Here is a 23,513-nt window from a genome sequence, read left to right as displayed (position 1 = left end):
GTTATGAACTGTTTATTAGAGATTTTTATAACTACCTCGTGTAGTTTGTACATAAAGTTATGAACTGTTTATTAGATTTTTATAACTACCTCGTGTAGTTTGTACATAAAGTTATGAACTGTTTATTAGAGATTTTTATAACTACCTCGTGTAGTTTGTACATAAAGTTATGAACTGTTTATTAGAGATTTTGTAACTACCTCGTGTAGTTTGTACATAAAGTTATAACTAACTCGTGTAACTGTTTATTAGAGATTTTTTATAACTATTTCGTGTAGTTTGTACATAAAGTTATGAACTGTTTATTAGATTTTATAACTACCTCGTGTAGTTTGTACATAAAGTTATGAACTGTTTATTAGAGATTTTTTATAACTACCTCGTGTAGTTTGTACATAAAGTTATGAACTGTTTATTAGAGATTTTATAACTACCTCGTGTAGTTTGTACATAAAGTTATGAACTGTTTATTAGAGATTTTTGTAACTACCTCGTGTAGTTTGTACATAAAGTTATGAACTGTTTATTACAGATTTTTGTAACTACCTCGTGTAGTTTGTACATAAAGTTATGAACTGTTTATTAGAGATTTTTGTAACTACCTCGTGTAGTTTGTACATAAAGTTATGAACTGTTTATTAGAGATTTTGTAACTACCTCGTGTAGTTTGTACATAGTTATGAACTGTTTATTAGAGATTTTTATAACTACCTCGTGTAGTTTGTACATAAAGTTATGAACTGTTTATTAGATTTTTATAACTACCTCGTGTAGTTTGTACATAAAGTTATGAACTGTTTATTACAGATTTTTATAACTACCTCGTGTAGTTTGTACATAAAGTTATGAACTGTTTATTAAGAGATTTTTATAACTACCTCGTGTAGTTTGTACATAAAGTTATGAACTGTTTATTACAGATTTTTATAACTAACTACCTCGTGTAGTTTGTACATAAAGTTATGAACTGTTTATTAGAGATTTTACATTTATAACTACTTTTTTATAACTACCTCGTGTAGTTTGTACATAGTTTGTACATAAAGTTATGAACTGTTTATTACAGATTTTTATAACTACCTCGTGTAGTTTGTACATAAAGTTATGAACTGTTTATTAGATTTTTGTAACTACCTCGTGTAGTTTGTACATAAAGTTATGAACTGTTTATTAGAGATTTTTTATAACTATTTCGTGTAGTTTGTACATAAAGTTATGAACTGTTTATTAGATTTTTATAACTACCTCGTGTAGTTTGTACATAAAGTTATGAACTGTTTATTACAGACTTTTTATAACTACCTCGTGTAGTTTGTACATAAAGTTATGAACTGTTTATTAGAGATTTTTTATAACTACCTCGTCTAGTTTGTACATAAAGTTATGAACTGTTTATTAGAGATTTTTGTAACTACCTCGTGTAGTTTGTACATAAAGTTATGAACTGTTTATTAGAGATTTTTGTAACTACCTCGTGTAGTTTGTACATAAAGTTATGAACTGTTTATTACAGATTTTTGTAACTACCTCGTGTAGTTTGTACATAAAGTTATGAACTGTTTATTAGAGATTTTTGTAACTACCTCGTGTAGTTTGTACATAAAGTTATGAACTGTTTATTAGATTTTTATAACTACCTCGTGTAGTTTGTACATAGTTATGAACTGTTTATTACAGATTTTTTATAACTACCTCGTGTAGTTTGTACATAAAGTTATGAACTGTTTATTAGAGATTTTTTATAACTACTTCGTCTAGTTTGTACATAAAGTTATGAACTGTTTATTACAGATTTTTATAACTACCTCGTGTAGTTTGTACATAAAAGTTATGAACTGTTTATTAGATTTTTATAACTACCTCGTGTAGTTTGTACATAGTTATGAACTGTTTATTACAGATTTTTTATAACTACCTCGTGTAGTTTGTACATAAAGTTATGAACTGTTTATAAGAGATTTTTATAACTACCTCGTGTAGTTTGTACATAAAGTTATGAACTGTTTATTACAGATTTTTTATAACTACCTCGTGTAGTTTGTACATAAAGTTATGAACTGTTTATTAGAGATTTTTTATAACTACTTCGTCTAGTTTGTACATAAAGTTATGAACTGTTTATTACAGATTTTTATAACTACCTCGTGTAGTTTGTACATAAAGTTATGAACTGTTTATTAGATTTTTATAACTACCTCGTGTAGTTTGTACATAAAGTTATGAACTGTTTATTAGAGATTTTTGTAACTACCTCGTGTAGTTTGTACATAAAGTTATGAACTGTTTATTAGAGATTTTTGTAACTACCTCGTGTAGTTTGTACATAAAGTTATGAACTGTTTATTAGAGATTTTTGTAACTACCTCGTGTAGTTTGTACATAAAGTTATGAACTGTTTTCAGTGTTCATGTTTCAAAAACTTGTTACATTCTCTCTTTACATAGATTTACAAAGTTGTTTGCTCTTAAAATCAAGTCCAGCACAAAATTCGTACAAATACTTTATTCATTCTTTATGAAGAAATAAACTACACCAACAGACACAACATACCTACCTTAACTTAGGAGTTTGGTGTTACACTTAACTGATGTTGAACATCAACTTAGAAGAGTCAGATTACAACATATTTTGTTAGTATACTGAGTGGACTAAGATTGTTTTTAAAAACATTTTGATAAGAAGTACAAATGTGTTTGAAATTATTATCAGTAACCACGATAGATACATGTTTGAAGAATGTAGTGAACACATCTAATGAAAACAAGCAGTTTTTTGTTTCATCACAAGATCTTAACACTGTTATGAAACCTCTCAGATGTTATTACATTCATTCTGAAAAAACTAGTAGAAAACTTGAAATAAATAAATCATATTCTATAAGCAAAGGTGAAAAATATTACATCTAATATAACCAAGTAAATCATGTTTAAAAAGACTTCCCCCAGTACTACTGAACATTGTATAAACTCGTATGATTCAGTTTACATAAAATGAATCTTGAGACAAAATATTTTTAATAACTTCTGAGGAAGTAACTTACAGAATGTACTTGTAGTAAACACAAATCAAATAAGAGCATGTGACTCAGATACAAATTAAACTGTTTGTTTGCTTAAGATTTTTGCAGATACAAAATGTAACAACAATGCTTTCCAGTAAAACAGCACATCGTATTTTACTGTAATCTAATGAATCTCAGGTCAGATAAAAAAATTAAATACATGTGTTGTGAACAAGTTGAGATTAAAATATAGTTGCAGATCTTGCCACTTGGCTATTGGCTAGAAGTAACTGGAGATGGCGCTAGTTGTTCTGAAGAGCTTGTATCTCCTAGATCTCCACCCCCTTAAAGTAAAAACACAGCTGTTTAACAGTAATAGACAGGTTGAACTAAATGAATAGAAACAAGGAGTTGTCATCTAATAGATTATGTTGAATATTAATTATGAAAGTATTACTGATAAACATCAACAGAAATCCTACTAGCATAACGCACAGTTTTTCTTTATGTCTGCATAAAATATTAATGTCAAATAATGCATTAAACATACAAGAGATCACACTAAACGTCACTGTTTAACAAAAGCTAATGTGAAATGAAACATTACAATAAACGTAAAAACCTGACTGTTTAACAACAGCTGTATACACAACTCTGAACAACAGGAACATCCATTCCTGCCAGTCTCCACAATGGTTTTAGCAGAGTAGGAATTACTATTACCCAGAGACTTGTGGTGGACGACACTCATCACTACCCACCACGAGTCTAATGAAGATTCAATACTTGTATAAATGTTTTATATTACAAGTAATTTGAACTTATTACAAGTTTCTTACACTAGTGTAAATTCACATATCTTCATTACCATACCAGTCTAGAACTGGGAATTTCCACATAACATATTGTTAGTGTTTCAATGGTACACATCAAATAAAACTGTTGATAACATACTGTTAGTGTTTCAATGGTACACATCAAATAAAACTGTTGATAACATACTGTTAGTGTTTCAATGGTACACATCAAATAAAACTGTTGATAACATATTGTTAGTGTTTCAATGGTACACATCAAATAAAACTGTTGATAACATACTGTTAGTGTTTCAATGGTACACATCAAATAAAACTGTTGATAACATACTGTTAGTGTTTCAATGGTACACATCAAATAAAACTGTTGATAACATACTGTTAGTGTTTCAATGGTACACATCAAATAAAACTGTTGATAACATACTGTTAGTGTTTCAATGGTACACATCAAATAAAACTGTTGATAACATATTGTTAGTGTTTCAATGGTACACATCAAATAAAACTGTTGATAACATACTGTTAGTGTTTCAATGGTACACATCAAATAAAACTGTTGATAACATACTGTTAGTGTTTCAATGGTACACATCAAATAAAACTGTTGATAACATATTGTTAGTGTTTCAATGGTACACATCAAATAAAACTGTTGATAACATACTGTTAGTGTTTCAATGTTACTTGTGATTAACCTAGGATAACCCAACTCTATTACATGTGATTAATGTAGAATAACCCAACTTTGTTACTTGTGATTAACCCAGGATAACCCAACTCTATTACATGTGATTAATGTAGAATAACCCAACTTTGTTACTTGTGATTAACTTACAATAGCCTAATTTCTTTACTTTGCTTATGAAAACATAGTTACATGATTGTAAACATGTAGTATATATGTAAATATTATAAGTGTGTTAATATGTGCACCATCAAAGATAAGTTATATATTTGATTTATAATGTCTTTACAAAACTCAAGTGACAATTATTTGTTATTGTAACATTCCTTCATAATAACAAAATAGTTTACCTTGCAACTGGTTTGATGGTGGAAAAGGGCTAGTCACGGAGTTCTGGTCACCACTCATGGGTGGAAGAGGGTGTGACTGAGTAGGATTTGGATGGGGAGAACTTAAAGGTGGCATAGCTAGGAAAATAATAATTATTCTACATTAAAGATTTCCAAGACAAAACTGTTTTAAAACATTTGGTACTTTGTTCTTCAAAAATGTTGCCAGATGTAAAGAGTGTAAATACATAAACACAACTAAGCTGAGAGTCACAAAAAGTGCAGAGTCGATACAACATGGGTTAGATGTATAAACTCAGCTGTAACTTATGTAATAAAAAACGTTTGTAACATGTAAGAAAGGTACAAAAAGTTACAGCTGCTAATATTTGGAAAGCTCAAATTCAAAGACCCCAACATTAGTATGAAGTAGTACTTTCCAGGCTGTAGATATTTGGAGAAACAAGAGTCAGAGACACATACATATGTTCCTAGTTTCTGTGTGGTTTAAAACTTGTACAGTGACAGATGAATTTACTTATCTTACATCTATTTTGTTAGAGATACAAGTATAGCAAGAAGTTTATGAACAAAGCAGGCCTCTATTCTACAGACACACGCATCTATATAGTTATTTCAAAAACTCTGAAAGAAGCAAAATACCTAGTTTAAGAAATGTGAGGTTGTTGGAAGCAATAGTTGACAGTTCTACCAATACCAATAGCCCTAACATTTGCAACAGACATCAGTCAACCTCTACATTCCTTTCATTTTGTTCATTTGAAAACATGTAAAACAAAAAACAACAATTTACATGATTTTATCAACACATGTAAACCTTGAGTTTATAATGTCTTACCAACAGTGGCTTTTAGCAATAGTAACAAACCATGCTGGCTTTCTTCATGTATTGATACAGGTTCCATGTTCTAAGTCAGTAACAAACCATGCTGACTTTCAGTGATGTCGAGAAAACCCACTTGTAGAAATATATATGCAAAAAGCGGCTCGTTTGGGTTGAGAAAATATTTTACATAGAAGGTCGAAACGTTGTTCATGCTGACTTTCTTTATGTACTGATACTGGTTTCATGTTCTATGTCAGTAACAAACCATGCTGACTTTCTTTATGTACTGATACTGGTTCCATGCTCTATGTCAGTAACAAACCATGCTGGCTTTCTTTATGTATTGATACTGGTTCCATGTTCTACGTCAGTAACAAACCATGCTGGCTTTCTTTATGTATTGATACTGGTTCCATGTTCTACGTCAGTAACAAACCATGCTTGCTTTCTTTATGTATTGATACTGGTTCCATGTTCTACGTCAGTAACAAACCATGCTGACTTTCTTTATGTATTGATACTGGTTCCATGTTCTATGTCAGTAACAAACCATGCTGACTTTCTTTATGTACTGATACTGGTTCCACGTTCTAAGTCAGTAACAAACCATGCTGACTTTCTTTATGTACTGATACTGGTTCCATGTTCTATGTCAGAACAAACCATGCTGACTTTCTTTATGTATTGATACTGGTTCCATGTTCTACGTCAGTAACAAACCATGCTGACTTTCTTTATGTATTGATACTGGCTCCATGTTCTACGTCAGTAACAAACCATGCTGACTTTCTTTATGTATTGATACTGGTTCCATGTTCTAAGTCAGTAACAAACCATGCTGACTTTCTTTATGTATTGATACTGGTTCCATGTTCTATGTCAGAACAAACCATGCTGACTTTCTTTATGTACTGATACTGGTTCCACGTTCTATGTCAGTAACAAACCATGCTGACTTTCTTTATGTACTGATACTGGTTCCATGTTCTATGTCAGAACAAACCATGCTTGCTTTCTTTATGTATTGATACTGGTTCCATGTTCTACGTCAGTAACAAACCATGCTGACTTTCTTTATGTATTGATACTGGTTCCATGTTCTAAGTCAGTAACAAACCATGCTGACTTTCTTTATGTATTGATACTGGTTCCACGTTCTACGTCAGTAACAAACCATGCTGACTTTCTTTATGTACTGATACTGGTTCCACGTTCTATGTCAGTAACAAACCATGCTGGCTTTCTTTATGTATTGATACTGGTTCCATGTTCTACGTCAGTAACAAACCATGCTGGCTTTCTTTATGTATTGATACTGGTTCCATGTTCTACGTCAGTAACAAACCATGCTTGCTTTCTTTATGTATTGATACTGGTTCCATGTTCTACGTCAGTAACAAACCATGCTGACTTTCTTTATGTATTGATACTGGTTCCATGTTCTATGTCAGTAACAAACCATGCTGACTTTCTTTATGTACTGATACTGGTTCCACGTTCTATGTCAGTAACAAACCATGCTGACTTTCTTTATGTACTGATACTGGTTCCATGCTCTATGTCAGTAACAAACCATGCTGGCTTTCTTTATGTATTGATACTGGTTCCATGTTCTACGTCAGTAACAAACCATGCTGGCTTTCTTTATGTATTGATACTGGTTCCATGTTCTACGTCAGTAACAAACCATGCTTGCTTTCTTTATGTATTGATACTGGTTCCATGTTCTACGTCAGTAACAAACCATGCTGACTTTCTTTATGTACTGATACTGGTTCCACGTTCTATGTCAGTAACAAACCATGCTGACTTTCTTTATGTACTGATACTGGTTCCACGTTCTATGTCAGTAACAAACCATGCTGACTTTCTTTATGTACTGATACTGGTTCCATGTTCTATGTCAGAACAAACCATGCTTGCTTTCTTTATGTATTGATACTGGTTCCATGTTCTACGTCAGTAACAAACCATGCTGACTTTCTTTATGTATTGATACTGGCTCCATGTTCTACGTCAGTAACAAACCATGCTGACTTTCTTTATGTATTGATACTGGTTCCATGTTCTAAGTCAGTAACAAACCATGCTTGCTTTTTTTATGTATTGATACTGGCTCCATGTTCTACGTCAGTAACAAACCATGCTGACTTTCTTTATGTATTGATACTGGTTCCATGTTCTAAGTCAGTAACAAACGATGTTCACTTTCTTTATGTATTGAAATTGAGAAATATTACATTGTAAATTAACTGGTGGAACAAGTAAAATGAGAAGTGTGACAATGTTAAATAGCTGATGGAAGTAATAAAATGAGAAGTGTTACACCGTAAAGTAATTGATGAAAGAAGTAAAATGAGAAGTGTTACACCGTAAATTAACTGATGAAAGAAGTAAAATGAGAAGTGTTACACTGTAAATTAACTGATGAAAGAAGTAAAATAAGAAGTGTTACAATGTTAATTAGCTGATGGAAGGAGTAAAATGTTAATTAAGTGAAAAACGTGTCAAGAGTTTTCTGAATATCAATACAAACTGCTTTCATGAAAATAAAGAACAGTAAAAAGTATCTAAAGTCATTGATATTTTGACAATCTTTCTGAAAGATGAGAACTTATCACCCTTGAAAAACTGAATAAAGTTTATCAAAATACTCACCTGTTAACTTTGAACAGAGATTGAATATCAAGGAGACTTCTCTATACAAAAAATACATCAAAGCTGTTTTATACTTAAAACAGACAATGTACAGGTAGTGGACAAAACAATGGAAATGTCAGGTAAATGAGGGTAACAAGTATTCACAGGTGTGACTCATCCATTAATAATAAAACTAACATCCCAGCTTGCATAGGGATAGGTAAAAAGTCATGGTTACCAGAAGAGATCTCAATGACTTTGAAACAGGTCCTTTAGAAGGAGCTCCAATGACCACAAAAACTCAACTTGCTGATGTTTCACAAGCAACAACGTTTCAGGTGACATAACTATGTAACTCCAAACAAAAGGCATCACCAGCAAACTACAATGGAGGGAGGAAGCACACACACTAGGATCGTGATGTCTGCCAGTCAATTTAAACTACAAGGCACAACAGATGAGAAAAAGTAGCTCAATTGACAGCAAACTTCAACCTGGGGTGAGAGCAGCTTGTCTAATCAAAAGAGGCTGCCAAGAACTCCATAGAACAGGATCCCATAATGGAGTTACAATACATAAACTACTGATCACACCTGTCAGTGGCCTGTTGCTCATCCAATGGTGTAAAAGAGCTCATGCTTTAAGCTACTTAGTGAAGAAATGTGATATAGTCAGCTGAACTGTCCTTTACAATGTTTTTGACAAATGGATGAGTGCACATGCGACACCAACCTAAAGAACTCTATTAGCCTTAGTGCTTGATCACAACAATGATGGGTTTTAATGTTTCCGTATTGGGCTGGGTACACTCGTACCTTAACAAGGCAAGGTTAATGCCAATAGTTATATAATGGTACTGAGTATCTTCATCTAGGTTAATGCCAATAGTTAGATAATGGAACTGAGTGATTATCTTCACCCAGGTTAATGCCAATAGTTACGTAATGATACTGAGTATCTTCACCCAGGTTAACACCAATAGTTATGTAATGGAACTGAGTGATTATCTTCACCCAGGTTAATTCCAGTAGTTACATAATGATACTGAGTATCTTCACCCAGTTTAACACCAATAGTTATGTAATGGAACTGAGTGATTATCTTCACCCAGGTTAATGCCAATAGTTAGATAATGATACTGAGTATCTTCACCCAGTTTAACACCAATAGTTATGTAATGGAACTGAGTGATTATCTTCACCCAGGTTAATGCCAATAGTTACATAATGATACTGAGTATCTTCACCCAGTTTAACACCAATAGTTATGTAATGGAACTGAGTGATTATCTTCACCCAGGTTAATGCCAATAGTTAGATAATGATACTGAGTATCTTCACCCAGGTTAACACCAATAGTTATGTAATGGAACTGAGTGATTATCTTCACCCAGGTTAATTCCAGTAGTTACATAATGATACTGAGTATCTTCACCCAGTTTAACACCAACAGTTACGTAATGGAACTGAGTTATTATTTTTACCCCATATTACAAAATTTATGTCCTGTAGAGATAGATGTCAATCAAGGTTGACAATACCATGGTCCACAGAACACAAGTAACTGCCTGATGGTTTGAGGAACATGGCACTGATGTTATCCATACGTCATGGCCTTCTTGGTCACCAATCTAAACCTAATTGAGTATGTACAAGATATTCTGGAGACAATGTTTATCAACTAGGCATGAGATGATTGACTTTCTTGTGGAAGTGTGGTGTTGTATTACTCCTGCTAGTATACTATATGTAACAGTGTATGGGCTGTACTGACCACACATGGTGGCCCATATCCTATTATGGGACTTTAGGTTGGTGTTTCCATTCTTCTGGTCACTACCTGTAGCTTACAATAAAAAAATTATAAACATTTGACAAAGAACTATTACATTTCAAGAATATCTTTACAAAATCATAAATGAAATAAATGCTAAATAAACTATGGTACCGAAATTTTATTTACTTAAAACATTATTTATTGATATTAAGTCCGTTTTAATGTAGATTATTCATTGAAAAGTCTTTCTAAACAATTATTCTTTTCTTTTTACTTATCTATATTTTATCATTATAAACTATAAAAGAACTCATGAGTTAAGTAAACACAATATTTTAATATTAACATTTTAAACATGCTTTCTTTAGTCTTGCTGTTAAAACACACAATAAACATTTTTTACACACAATTTAACAAAAACTGAAATACAAGTTCTTGGCAAGCAAGCATTATTCAGAGTAACAGCTCATGCATCTGTTAACTCTGGTGGATAAATATGACCATCTACACTAATTAGGAAAACACAGGACGAGTGCAGAAACTGTTATCAGGAAAAACTTGGACAGAAAACTCTTACTGAGATTGTGACCAGGTTCAGGACTGCAGTGCAGAGAGAAGGAGAAAGAAAAGAAAGAAGACCAGTTAGTGGATGGAAAAAATCAAACTTATGGACAATTACAGGCAAGAGTGTCTTGAAAGTATACCTAGCTAAATTTGACATGCTGGTGTCATCAGTTTTTAAATAAAGATACTAAAAGACAAGTACATAACTAGAAATCAGGCAGAGATTAAAACAGTTTATTACAACTATAGGAACACAATCTAGCCAATAATTATTATCCACTTTCTAAATCAAAAACTCGTGCCTGTAATTGTCAACAATTATATGACACAGGGTAAAACAATGGCTCATAATGTAAAAAATAAATTGCAATACCTTAATTAGTGTCATAAGATGAAACATTAACTTAAAAAAGTTACATGGATGTAGGGAAAAACTGTACAATAAAAGACAGTTTGAAAAGCATTTACAGCTAAAAGATTGTACCATGCAACAAACAGTTAAACTATGTTACGATGAAAGTACAATTTAAAATTGTGTTTAAAACAAAGTTAATTTAATTCACTTGTATATTACTGAGGTGTTAGACTTTGGGAAATAATAACACAATAATAATTTGTAGACAGAAATCTGTCTCATGATGCAACAGAATTACATGCCACATGACATGACTACGTTTTTATTAATATTGTATCATTACAAAACAAACACCTGCCATACATAGTAAAGGAGCCACAGATGTGACTGTCAGTCTCTTGATAACACAACACTATAAAATCAATTTCTATACAATATAACAAAGTAGTTACACCATGTGACTGTCAGTCTCTTGATAACACAACACTATAAAATCAATTTCTATACGATATAACAAAGTAGTTACACCATGTGACTGTCAGTTTCTTGATAACATACATATGCAAAACCAACATCTGTCTGATAAAGCAATAGCCACATGCTGTGACTGTTGGTCTCTTGATAATGTAGAGCTACAAAACTAACATCTGATACAATGAACTACACGACGTAACATGGAGCTATAAAACAAACATCTGTACAATATAACAAAGACACTGTGTGATGTTACTGACAGTTTCACAATAACACTAAGGTACAAAACCAACATCTGAATGATATAGCAAGAGCTAAACGTTGTAACTGTTCATTTCTTTGTGATGTATACAGCATGATCTGATACCTATACAACATTTAGTTTTTAATGTCCACTCATAATAATACATACTATTGAGTATCTCTGGTATACCTCTACTCTTTCGTCTCTGGCATTCTGTGCATAATAATACATACTATTGAGTATCTCTGGTATACCTCTACTCTCTCGTCTCTGGCATTCTGTGCATAATAATACATACTATTGAGTATCTCTGGTATACCTCTACTCTCTCGTCTCTGGCATTCTGTGCATAATAATACATACTATTGAGTATCTCTGGTATACCTCTACTCTCTCGTCTCTGGCATTCTGTGCATAATAATACATACTATTGAGTATCTCTGGTATACCTCTACTCTCTCGTCTCTGGCATTCTGTGCATAATAATACATACTACTGAGTATCTCTGGTATACCTCTACTCTTTCGTCTCTGGCATTCTGTGCATAATAATACATACTATTGAGTATCTCTGGTATACCTCTACTCTTTCGTCTCTGGCATTCTGTGGACAGTGACGTTAAACAGTACAAGTTAGAGCAGTGATTACCTTATTAATAACAGAAAGTCAAGTGTCCAATAACACTAATTATTTAAGAATAATAGTAAGCAATAAAAAATAGACAAACAGTCAAAATAAACAAGTTGCCTCCATTAGTTACTCCACAATAAGTGTGTGGTCAGCAATGATGTCAACAGATGTCACAATTTAGGTTGTAAGTTATTACTGATAAACAATGTTCCAATTAATATTTCAGTACTTTTTATAGCAGTGAAATTCATACTACTTAAAAACTACATTAATTAAACAAGAAGAGAATTTTAAACTCTAGCAGGTTAAAACTTAGAACCTTTAAAAATTTATCTACATACTTCTAGACAACTTCTCAGTAATTTGAACAGCTAAGTATAATTTTGATTTCTTCATTTTGGAAGACAGATCTAACAAAACATGAACTGTACACAATTTATATCAAGAAGAAAGAAACAGTAATGTACCATATTTATTCTAGTTAAAGACTTGAGAATCCACTTTACTCTTACCTGGGGTATGTGGTCCTGATGCTGGAGGTATGTTACTTGGGATTGGATGACGATAACCACCCCCTGGAGGCATATGATGGGGAATGTCATGAGGATATGAGGGCTGACCAGATACTGGTTGAGGGCCATGATGGGGCGAGAAATGGCCAGTGACATTCATAGGATGAGGCCTTTGGAGCTGATATGAAGGAGCCATGTTTGGAGCCATCTGAGGAGGATGTGGAACTCCTTGTGGAGGTACACTAGTATTGGGATACTGGGGAGCATTTACATTGGATGAAATTGTTGGAACGGAAGTAGAAGACTGTGGAGGGATACTTGGGCTTGGAGATGTAACTGGTATTTGCTGGGAAGTTGCAGGAGGGACATGTAAAGGAGGTGGCTGGTTTAGCAAAGGTGGTGCAGATGTAGTATTAAGGGTTGCAGAAGGTGGACCTACAAGTTGGGAGGCAGTTGCAGGGGTGGGAGCTTGTACTTGTTGCTGAGGTGGCTGGGGCCCTTGAGGAATGTTAGGGGTTGAGCCGGAGTCGAGGCCTGAGACACCAAAGCATATCTCGTGTGTGCTGAAAGGGGGTCATAAATGGCTCGATAACTGACCTGCCAGGGTACTTGCTGGCTCAGCCCCATGACCAGAGTCGCCATGAGTTGACCCTCCTTGTTGTGAGGCTAACATGGCATGAGCCTGTTGTCTGGCCCGGAACTCTGCTGCTCGAAGCTGTTCCATGTGAAACTGTTGTCGCTCTTGAATCAACTGTTGCCGTTGGTACTCCAACTGAAACAAAAGTTCAATTACTTTAAAATAATAACATAATACCCACTAACTGTACTCAGTTTAATTACTTCAGAATATGAACATAATACCCAGTAATTGTGTTCAGCTTGATTACTTCAGAATATGAACATAATACCCACTAACAGGAACAGTTTCTGTGTTATATCTTAAAATCATTAAAACAGTTAGTGTTTTAACTAGCATCACCAGTTACTAACTTTTCCAACTATAGGAAGACATTACATTCAAACTTACGGTTTCTCGTTCTCTGTCCATTATGGCTTCCAGCTCCTCAAAGTGCCTTAATTTGATTTCTAGTTTCTTCATTTGGGTTTCGACCAACAGTGCCACTAAGGACTTGATCTTCCTCTCTTCAACTGATGCTAGATGCTAAGGTGGGGAAGAAATCCAGTATACTTGATTATAAGTCACTCTGAGTACCTTAGTAAACTAAAGACATGGAAATGTGCTTTATGATATATAAAACTAATAACTCTTTAAAGCATATAATTCCATAACTGTCTTAATGCTTCAGAGCAAGGAAAAAAGAAAATTATTTACTGTTCTACACTTATATAAAAAAAAACAAAAACAGCCATGAACATTCTTCTATGTTTATTACCTCTGCCAAACAAGGTGAGTGAGGTTACATTACACTCACGAGTGTGTATTTGTCAGCAAGACTTCTCAACAATGGTTGAATGGATCTGTACAAAAGTTGTACACATGTGGACTACTGCCCAACTTAGAATTGATTAGGCTCTGGATGGGTCATGTATTGTTGGTTTTATTGTTTTGTTTGTAATTTAAATTTGATGCAAAGCTACACAAGGGCTATCTGCACTAGTCATTTCTTATTTAGATGTGTAAGACTAGATAGAAGGTAGCTAGTTGTCACCACCCATGACCAACTATTGGGCTACTCTTTTACCAATGAATAGTGAGATTGACCATCACATTATAATGCCCCCATGGCTAAAAGGGCGAGAATGTTTGGTGAGACGAGGATTTGAATCTGTAACCTTCGGATTACAGATTCGAGTGCCTTACCCACTTGGCCACTCTGGCCTTCTTGGTTTTATTAGACACGTGATAATCCTCAAAACCGCGTTTTTGGTTTCATTACACACGTGATTATCCTCACAACGTGTTTTTGGTTTCATTACACACATGATTATCCTCACAGTGTTTTTGGTTTTATTAAAAAAACTGAAGAAACTTGACCAAAACTAAATCATTTAATGGCACTTGTTTTAGTGTATACTGGGTTACCTTATGTAAAAACATAAATCATCTGATGACGCTATAGCAGCTTACCTTAGCTTTAACAGCTGCCGCTCCCAGAGCTGCAGCAGCTGCTGTAGAAAGCTGGAAGTCCTTAACTAGACGATCTCTGTCTGTCTCCGGTGTTTTGTCTTGGACCTCCATGTCTTTTTTCTTGTCGTCCTCAGTTATACTGCTTTTACTTTCTTCGCCATCTTCATTAATTGTGTTATCCTCTGCCTTTTTCTCATCACTACTATCTTCTGCACTTTTATCTATGTCCATTGAATCTGTCTGTATGTACAAGAAACCATGAAAATAACTCTTCATATGTACTATTATAGCTGTATGTACACAAATTATTAACTTTAATTCTTCACAAGGGACATTATAGTTGTATATATACAAGTTACAAACTTTAGTTCCCCATATGTGGTATAACTGTATACTAATAAGCTGTTAATTCTCCACATAATGACATTATAATTGTATATACACAAACTATTTACTTCAATTATATTATATTATACGTCCCCATGGCTGATAAGGCGAGCATGTTTAGTGTGACAGGGTTTCAAACCCTCAACCCTAAGATTATGAGCCAAGAGTCCTAACAAGCTGGCCATGCCAGGCCTTTAATAAAATGAAAAAAATATTTGTGAATATATTAAGCACATGTTTTGGATAGTCATTATACAAAGTAATTTTTATATCAAGATTAAAAATACTTTTCTTCATGCAAAAAACCTCAAATTTCTTTTATTTAATCTCTAAAAAACATTTTGTTTTTATTAAAACTTCATGTTTTATCTTCTCCACTGTCTTTTGAAGGTTGGTCAAAATGACCAACTTTGCTACCACCAAAAAGAATCTAAATCACCCCTTTTCTCTTTCTTTCTCCAGTGTCATTTTTACTAACATATACAGTTGAAACAAAAATTACATAAATATTATATTCATTTTGTCTTACTAAAATGTTAATTTTTCACCAAAGCATAAGTAAAAACTGGTTTATCTATACTAAGAGTGTAATTAGTTTTTGATAACATTATAAATTTATGCTAAAATTGTGCACAGACAATTAAAACAATTATATTTCAACATAACAAAAAACATTAAACAGGAGGGAATCCCAACAGCCACAGCAGTTCAGATCCTTTTAGGTAGAATTAGAGTAAACTAGTCTACAATATCCTATTTCTTTTTTTATTAGGTATATTTCTATGCATTAGTAATAGTAATACTGAGCATGGTGCACATGTATCACCCATCTAATTTTATTAGCTATTGGGATCTCTAGCACCTTATCTTCAAAGTGAAATTCTATTATGAAGGATTAGAGTAAATTAATCTATGAAACCTTGTAATTGGTCAAAAACATCAATCAAAGAAATCTGACCTCCTAAGTTGAAAACTGTTATTAGATTTCAAACCCTGATGGCGTTATGAGCTACAACGCCATAGCTAGAAAATTACATTAGCTTTGTAGCAAACTAGCCTTAGCTGTTTGCTTGATACACTAGAAAGAACTCAGCTAAGTGAACATGACCCACAAACAACAACAACCATCTAAACAAACAATGTTACTAAATTTGCTGGATTCCTTTAAATGTAGTAACATGTTTAGTATCTTTGTTTTGTCAGAAGAAACCTTACTGAGAGACCTTTCACATATTCCAATAAAAATGTATGTCATTCATAGCCTTAAATAGGATACATGAGATACCTTTTCTTGTTCTAATTTATCTCTCTTCAACTCTAGACTCTGTTCATCTTCCTGTCGACTTGAGACATCATCTTTTTGTTCTTTTTCTGCTCTCTCTTCTCCATCTTCTCCTACAGAAAATAATTAAAACAGTATCTTATTAACAAATAAACAAGACAGTTCTGTACTAGTCAACTTGAAATAGAGAAATGATACTTAGACATTTCCTTGATTATATTTATAACCTAATATGTGCACTAGTTAAGTTTAAAACTTCTAAATGAAATATGTGACGATTTCATCATCGAAATAATACATTTACAAAATGTTCAATTGTTCAATTTTACGTTAAAAGTTTTATAATCTGTTCTCAGCCTGAAAACTTTGATCTATCTACAAAGTTCATGGTTTGTAATAGAAGTTTTTTACAGATTTTATTCTAGTTGTAAAGACTTACTTTAAAGAGCTTACTTTTAAGTAATTGTGAAAACAGCCTACAGCCATGAGAATAATCTTGTCTTAAAACACAATTCTGAAAACAGCCTACAGCCATGAGAATAATCTTGTCTTAAAACACAATTCTGAATACTCATACTAAAATAAATCCATATTCTGCTAACAACATTTCTTTATAAATAGTAGATGTCTAAACTACTAGTGAAAGAAAACTATATCACACTACAGCCAGAATGGCCAGAAACTCTGCTAAGAGGGTTAGGGTAGTAAATAAAGTTAAACAAAAGAAACCACAGAACTATAGAGGTGAGAGACTACTCACAAACACAGACACACAAAAAATGGACTGGAAAATGGCCAACAACTGACCCGCTTCTTTCAGACAGGACAATGATTCCACATGTTTTGGTTGTTTTATACAATGGGCTCACTACATTTGGACAGAATAATAGTCCAACATTCCCTTGTCATTTTAGATAACTGACCCACTAGTTTCAGATAGGACAATAGACTCTGGCTATTTTAAACAATGGGCTCACTACATTTGGACAGGACAACAGTCCCACATGTAACTTTAGATGAGTAACTTCATGTAGAAACATTTCTTACTTCACAAATAATCAGGTAGGTTATTCCTTTGTTTTCACCTCAAGTTGACCAAGATTTGAAATCTGCACCATTTCAAAAGTAAACTCTGAAGGTGAAAAAAAGTTGAGATGTTTGTCTAGTTAGACAAATCTCTATACACAACACTTTTAAGTGAAACACTCATATACTGGAAGTCAATACATAAATGTCATTCTAAATCTCATTTATGTTGCTTAAATAACCATGTGAGTAAACAAATTTTTTCTGAAGTATTCAGTTTGAACCTGATACTTTCAGCTCACCTTCTTTCTCACCAGTACCTGCAATTCCTGTAACAGAAAGTCCAGCCTTTGGATCAGCATTCCCATCTGTAGCAGCTGCTTCAACATTTCGTATATGAGCATCCAAGAGAGCTGATGGAACTTCATCTTTAATCTTTGCAAATTCCTCTGATGCAAAGAAAAAAAATCAATCAGGGAAGGACATCCTTATATATGAATATTTAACTAGCCTGAGACAGAAAGACACACTGAAAGAACCACATAAACACAAATGTACTGTACATAAAACAGACAGATATAATACAGAACCAGGACAACACAGCTTCACAACATTCTCTCTATCACTGGTCTTCAGCTTCACACTAATTTCAAGTAGTGATATATAGTTATACACAACATTTTCTAACAGTGATATACAGTTTTATACCACATTATCTAACAGTGGTATACAGTTTTATACTACATTATCTAACAGTGATATACAGTTTTATACCACATTATCTAATAGTGATATATAGTTATACACAACATTATCTAACAGTGATATATAGTTATACACATTATCTAACAGTGATATATAGTTATAAACAACATTATCTAACAGTGATATACAGTTTTATACTACATTATCTAACAGTGATATATAGTTATAAACAACATTATCTAACAGTGATATACAGTTTTATACTACATTATCTAACAGTGATATACAGTTACAAACAACATTATCTAACAGTGATATACAGTTACAAACAACATTATCTAACAGTGATATACAGTTACAAACAACATTATCTAACAGTGATATACAGTTACAAACAACATTATCTAACAGTGATATATAGTTTTATACTACATTATCTAACAGTGACATAGTTTTATACTACATTATCTAACAGTGAGATATAGTTTTATACTACATTATCCAACAGTGATATATAGTTTTATACTACATTATCCAACAGTGATATATAGTTTTATACTACATTATCTAACAGTGACATATAGTTTTATACTACATTATTTAACAGTGACATATAGTTTTATACCACATTATCTAAAAGTGACATATAGTTTTATACTACATTATCTAGCAGTGACAGTTTTATACTACATTATCTAACAGTGCATATAATTTTATACTACATTATCTAACAGTGATATATAGTTTTACACTACATTATCTAACAGTGATATATAGTTTTATATACAACATTATCTAACAGTGATATATAGTTTTACACTACATTATCCAACAGTGATATATAGTTTTACACTACATTATCTAACAGTGATATATAGTTTTACACTACATTATCTAACAGTGATATATAGTTTTATACTACATTATCTAACAGTGATATACAGTTTTATACTACATTATCTAACAGTGGTATACAGTTTTATACTACATTATCTAACAGTGATATACAGTTTTATACTACATTATCTAACAGTGGTATACAGTTTTATACTACATTATCTAACAGTGATATATAGTTTTACACTACATTATCTAACAGTGATATACAGTTTCATACTACATTATCTAACAGTGATATACAGTTTTATACTACATTATCTAACAGTGGTATACAGTTTTATACTACATTATCTAACAGTGATGTATAGTTTTATACTACATTATCTAACAGTGATATATAGTTTTATACTACATTATCTAACAGTGATATATAGTTTTATACTACATTATCTAACAGTGATATATAGTTTTATATACAACATTATCTAACAGTGATATATAGTTTTACACTACATTATCCAACAGTGATATATAGTTTTACACTACATTATCTAACAGTGATATATAGTTTTACACTACATTATCTAACAGTGATATATAGTTTTATACTACATTATCTAACAGTGATATACAGTTTTATACTACATTATCTAACAGTGGTATACAGTTTTATACTACATTATCTAACAGTGATATACAGTTTTATACTACATTATCTAACAGTGGTATACAGTTTTATACTACATTATCTAACAGTGATATATAGTTTTACACTACATTATCTAACAGTGATATACAGTTTCATACTACATTATCTAACAGTGATATATAGTTTTATACTACATTATCTAACAGTGATATACAGTTTTATACTACATTATCTAACAGTGATATATAGTTTTATACTACACTGTCTAACAGTGATATATAGTTTTACACTACATTATCTAACAGTGGTATACAGTTTTATACTACATTATCTAACAGTGGTATACAGTTTTACACTACATTATCTAACAGTGGTATATAGTTTTACACTACATTATCTAACAGTGACATAGTTTTATACTACATTATCTAACAGTGAGATATAGTTTTATACTACATTATCTAACAGTGAGATATAGTTTTATACTACATTATCCAACAGTGATATATAGTTTTATACTACATTATCCAACAGTGACATATAGTTTTATACTACATTATCTAACAGTGACATATAGTTTTATACTACATTATTTAACAGTGACATATAGTTTTATACCACATTATCTAAAAGTGACATATAGTTTTATACTACATTATCTAGCAGTGATATATAGTTTTATATACAACATTATCTAACAGTGCATATAATTTTATACTACATTATCTAACAGTGATATATAGTTTTACACTACATTATCCAACAGTGATATATAGTTTTATACTACATTATCTAACAGTGCATATAATTTTATACTACATTATCTAACAGTGATATATAGTTTTACACTACATTATCTAACAGTGATATATAGTTTTATATACAACATTATCTAACAGTGATATATAGTTTTACACTACATTATCCAACAGTGATATATAGTTTTACACTACATTATCTAACAGTGATATATAGTTTTACACTACATTATCTAACAGTGATATATAGTTTTATACTACATTATCTAACAGTGATATACAGTTTTATACTACATTATCTAACAGTGGTATACAGTTTTATACTACATTATCTAACAGTGATATACAGTTTTATACTACATTATCTAACAGTGGTATACAGTTTTATACTACATTATCTAACAGTGATATATAGTTTTATACTACATTATCTAACAGTGATATATAGTTTTATACTACATTATCTAACAGTGATATATAGTTTTATACTACATTATCTAACAGTGATATATAGTTTTATACTACACTGTCTAACAGTGATATATAGTTTTACACTACATTATCTAACAGTGGTATACAGTTTTATACTACATTATCTAACAGTGGTATACAGTTTTACACTACATTATCTAACAGTGGTATACAGTTTTACACTACATTATCTAACAGTGGTATACAGTTTTATACTACATTATCTAACAGTGATATATAGTTTTATACTACATTATCTAACAGTGGTATATAGTTTTATACTACATTATCTAACAGTGGTATATAGTTTTATACTACATTATCTAACAGTGGTATATAGTTTTATACTACATTATCTAACAGTGGTATATAGTTTTATACTACATTATCTAACAGTGATATATAGTTTTATATACTACATTATCTAACAGTGGTATATAGTTTTATACTACATTATCTAACAGTGGGATATAGTTTTATATACAACATTATCTAATAGTGATATATAGTTTTACACTACACTGTCTAACAGTGATATATAGTTTTATACTACATTATCTAACAGTGGTATATAGTTTTATACTACATTATCTAACAGTGATATATAGTTTTATACTACATTATCTAACAGTGGTATATAGTTTTATACTACATTATCTAACAGTGATATATAGTTTTATATACTACATTATCTAACAGTGATATACAGTTTTATGCTACATTATCTAACAGTGGTATATAGTTTTACACTACATTATCTACCAGTTATATTTAGTTTTCTATATATATTCTGTATTGGTGGTCTCTTCACACAAAGTTCTTTAGTATTTAATATGCAGTGACAATGATCACCTTGCACATGTAATCTTTAGGTTATCCGTCACTTTTATAAAGAATTTATCTTAGTAAATGTCTCTGTCACAGATATACTACAGGCAAAGAGTTATTTCACATTTAATTCCTACCTATCTGTTTAAAATGTAAACAAAACTCACCCATGGCAGCCTTAGCAGCTGCTGAGGAAACACGAGGGTCAACGACTGAAGCTAAGAATGCCACAGTAGACATAATTGGATTTCCAGCCTTAGAAAATGGAATGGGTTGATAAGCCAATGGCCCTATAGAGAAATATTTTCAATTAGTGTAATATATGTGTATACTCCAGTTCATATTTCTGCATTTTTTTTCACAAAAAGACTGACAAACAAGCCTTTAACAGTTACACATATAATTAAACTAGTAAAACTAAAACACTTTGTATCTGTCAACATGAGAAAACCAATGTAAAAATGCTAAGCAAGTTTTCCTGAGATCTAAAACTGGCCCTTCACATCTCACCTAAAGCTCCCCCACCACAAGCAGGGTCCTCCAAGTAAGGATCTTCAATTGGTAATCTCAGGAAGTGGAGGATACACTCGTCCTGGGTACGACTGCCGACATGTTCGCACACCTTGTTCCAGTCATCCTTGTACATCTCCAAGGCTTCTAACAGGAGCAAAGTTTCTTGTTCTGTCCATTCTCGGGAAATGGTTGCTGCTGCTTTGTTCTGTGAATGAACATTACTACCACATTTCAGACTTCCTTTACATTTCCAAATTCTAATATTTATAAAACATCTCATCTGCCAACATTCCAGTAATTAAGTTATCAGTTATACTGAGTACCTTAAGACTTGCATGCTCTTCCAAAGTTACATTACATTTAATAGCCTAAAAATATCTGCAAATCACTTGGTAATAACAAGGGAAAAAAACCTAATGTCTGAAAACCATTTTTGGTATTTAATTATTTGACTTGTAATGTTATTGAAGGTATATCTTAAATTGGAAATTTAATTAAATTGTGAAAATTACTGGAATAATCTTAAATGAAATAAATGTTAAGTAAATAAAAGTGTTTCATTCAATTATCTACCTTCATGTATGCATTCTTCTTTGCATACTGGTCAAGCCTCAAGCCAAAATTGTCACCAATGGGAGGTGTTGATGTTTTTTCTTCTGATTTGGTGTCACCGTTTTCTTTATTTTTATCTAAGTTCAGCATTTGCTGAGCTGCACTTGGCTAAGGAAGTATGAGAATAGTATTTACTGCACATTGACTTATTTAATACAACATTACAGTACAATCACATACTACACATTGATGTATTTATTACCTTACAGTACAATCACATACTTACTACACACTGATATGTTCACTTCAACTGTACAGTACAAGGATTCTACACAACATACTGATGTGTTTAATACAAGGATTCTACACAACATACTGATGTGTTTAATACAAGGATTATATACACTGCACACTGATGTGTTCAATACAAGGATCATATACACTGCACACTGATGTGTTCAATACAAGGATCATATACACTGCGCACTGATGTGTTTAATACAAGGATTATATACACTGCACACTGATGTGTTTAATA

General features: G+C 32.1%; 1 protein-coding gene across 2 annotated transcripts in view; it reads right to left on the bottom strand.

Annotated features, from left to right (window-relative positions):
- Positions 1-2,487: 2,487 nt before the first annotated feature.
- mor (SWI/SNF- related protein mor) overlaps positions 2,488-23,513 on the bottom strand; it is a 47,025-nt gene continuing 25,999 nt past the window's right edge. The window contains exons 12-21 of one of the 2 annotated variants that reach the window (XM_076484324.1): positions 22,997-23,143; positions 22,421-22,628; positions 22,078-22,200; positions 17,980-18,108; positions 16,637-16,746; positions 14,965-15,204; positions 13,903-14,037; positions 13,473-13,647; positions 4,855-4,971; positions 2,488-3,345 (exon numbers count right to left, since the gene is read on the bottom strand). In XM_076484324.1, coding sequence (XP_076340439.1) covers positions 3,275-3,345; positions 4,855-4,971; positions 13,473-13,647; positions 13,903-14,037; positions 14,965-15,204; positions 16,637-16,746; positions 17,980-18,108; positions 22,078-22,200; positions 22,421-22,628; positions 22,997-23,143 — 1,455 coding nt within the window. In that variant the 3' untranslated portion in view covers positions 2,488-3,274. Of the gene's footprint in view, positions 3,346-4,854; positions 4,972-13,472; positions 13,648-13,902; positions 14,038-14,964; positions 15,205-16,636; positions 16,747-17,961; positions 18,109-22,077; positions 22,201-22,420; positions 22,629-22,996; positions 23,144-23,513 lie in introns of both variants that reach the window. The other variant, XM_076484323.1, reaches the window with a different exon arrangement.

Source organism: Tachypleus tridentatus, chromosome 13, assembly GCF_004210375.1.
Source record: "Tachypleus tridentatus isolate NWPU-2018 chromosome 13, ASM421037v1, whole genome shotgun sequence".
NCBI lineage: Eukaryota > Metazoa > Arthropoda > Merostomata > Xiphosura > Limulidae > Tachypleus > Tachypleus tridentatus.
This window is presented reverse-complemented; position numbering and strand designations above follow the sequence as displayed.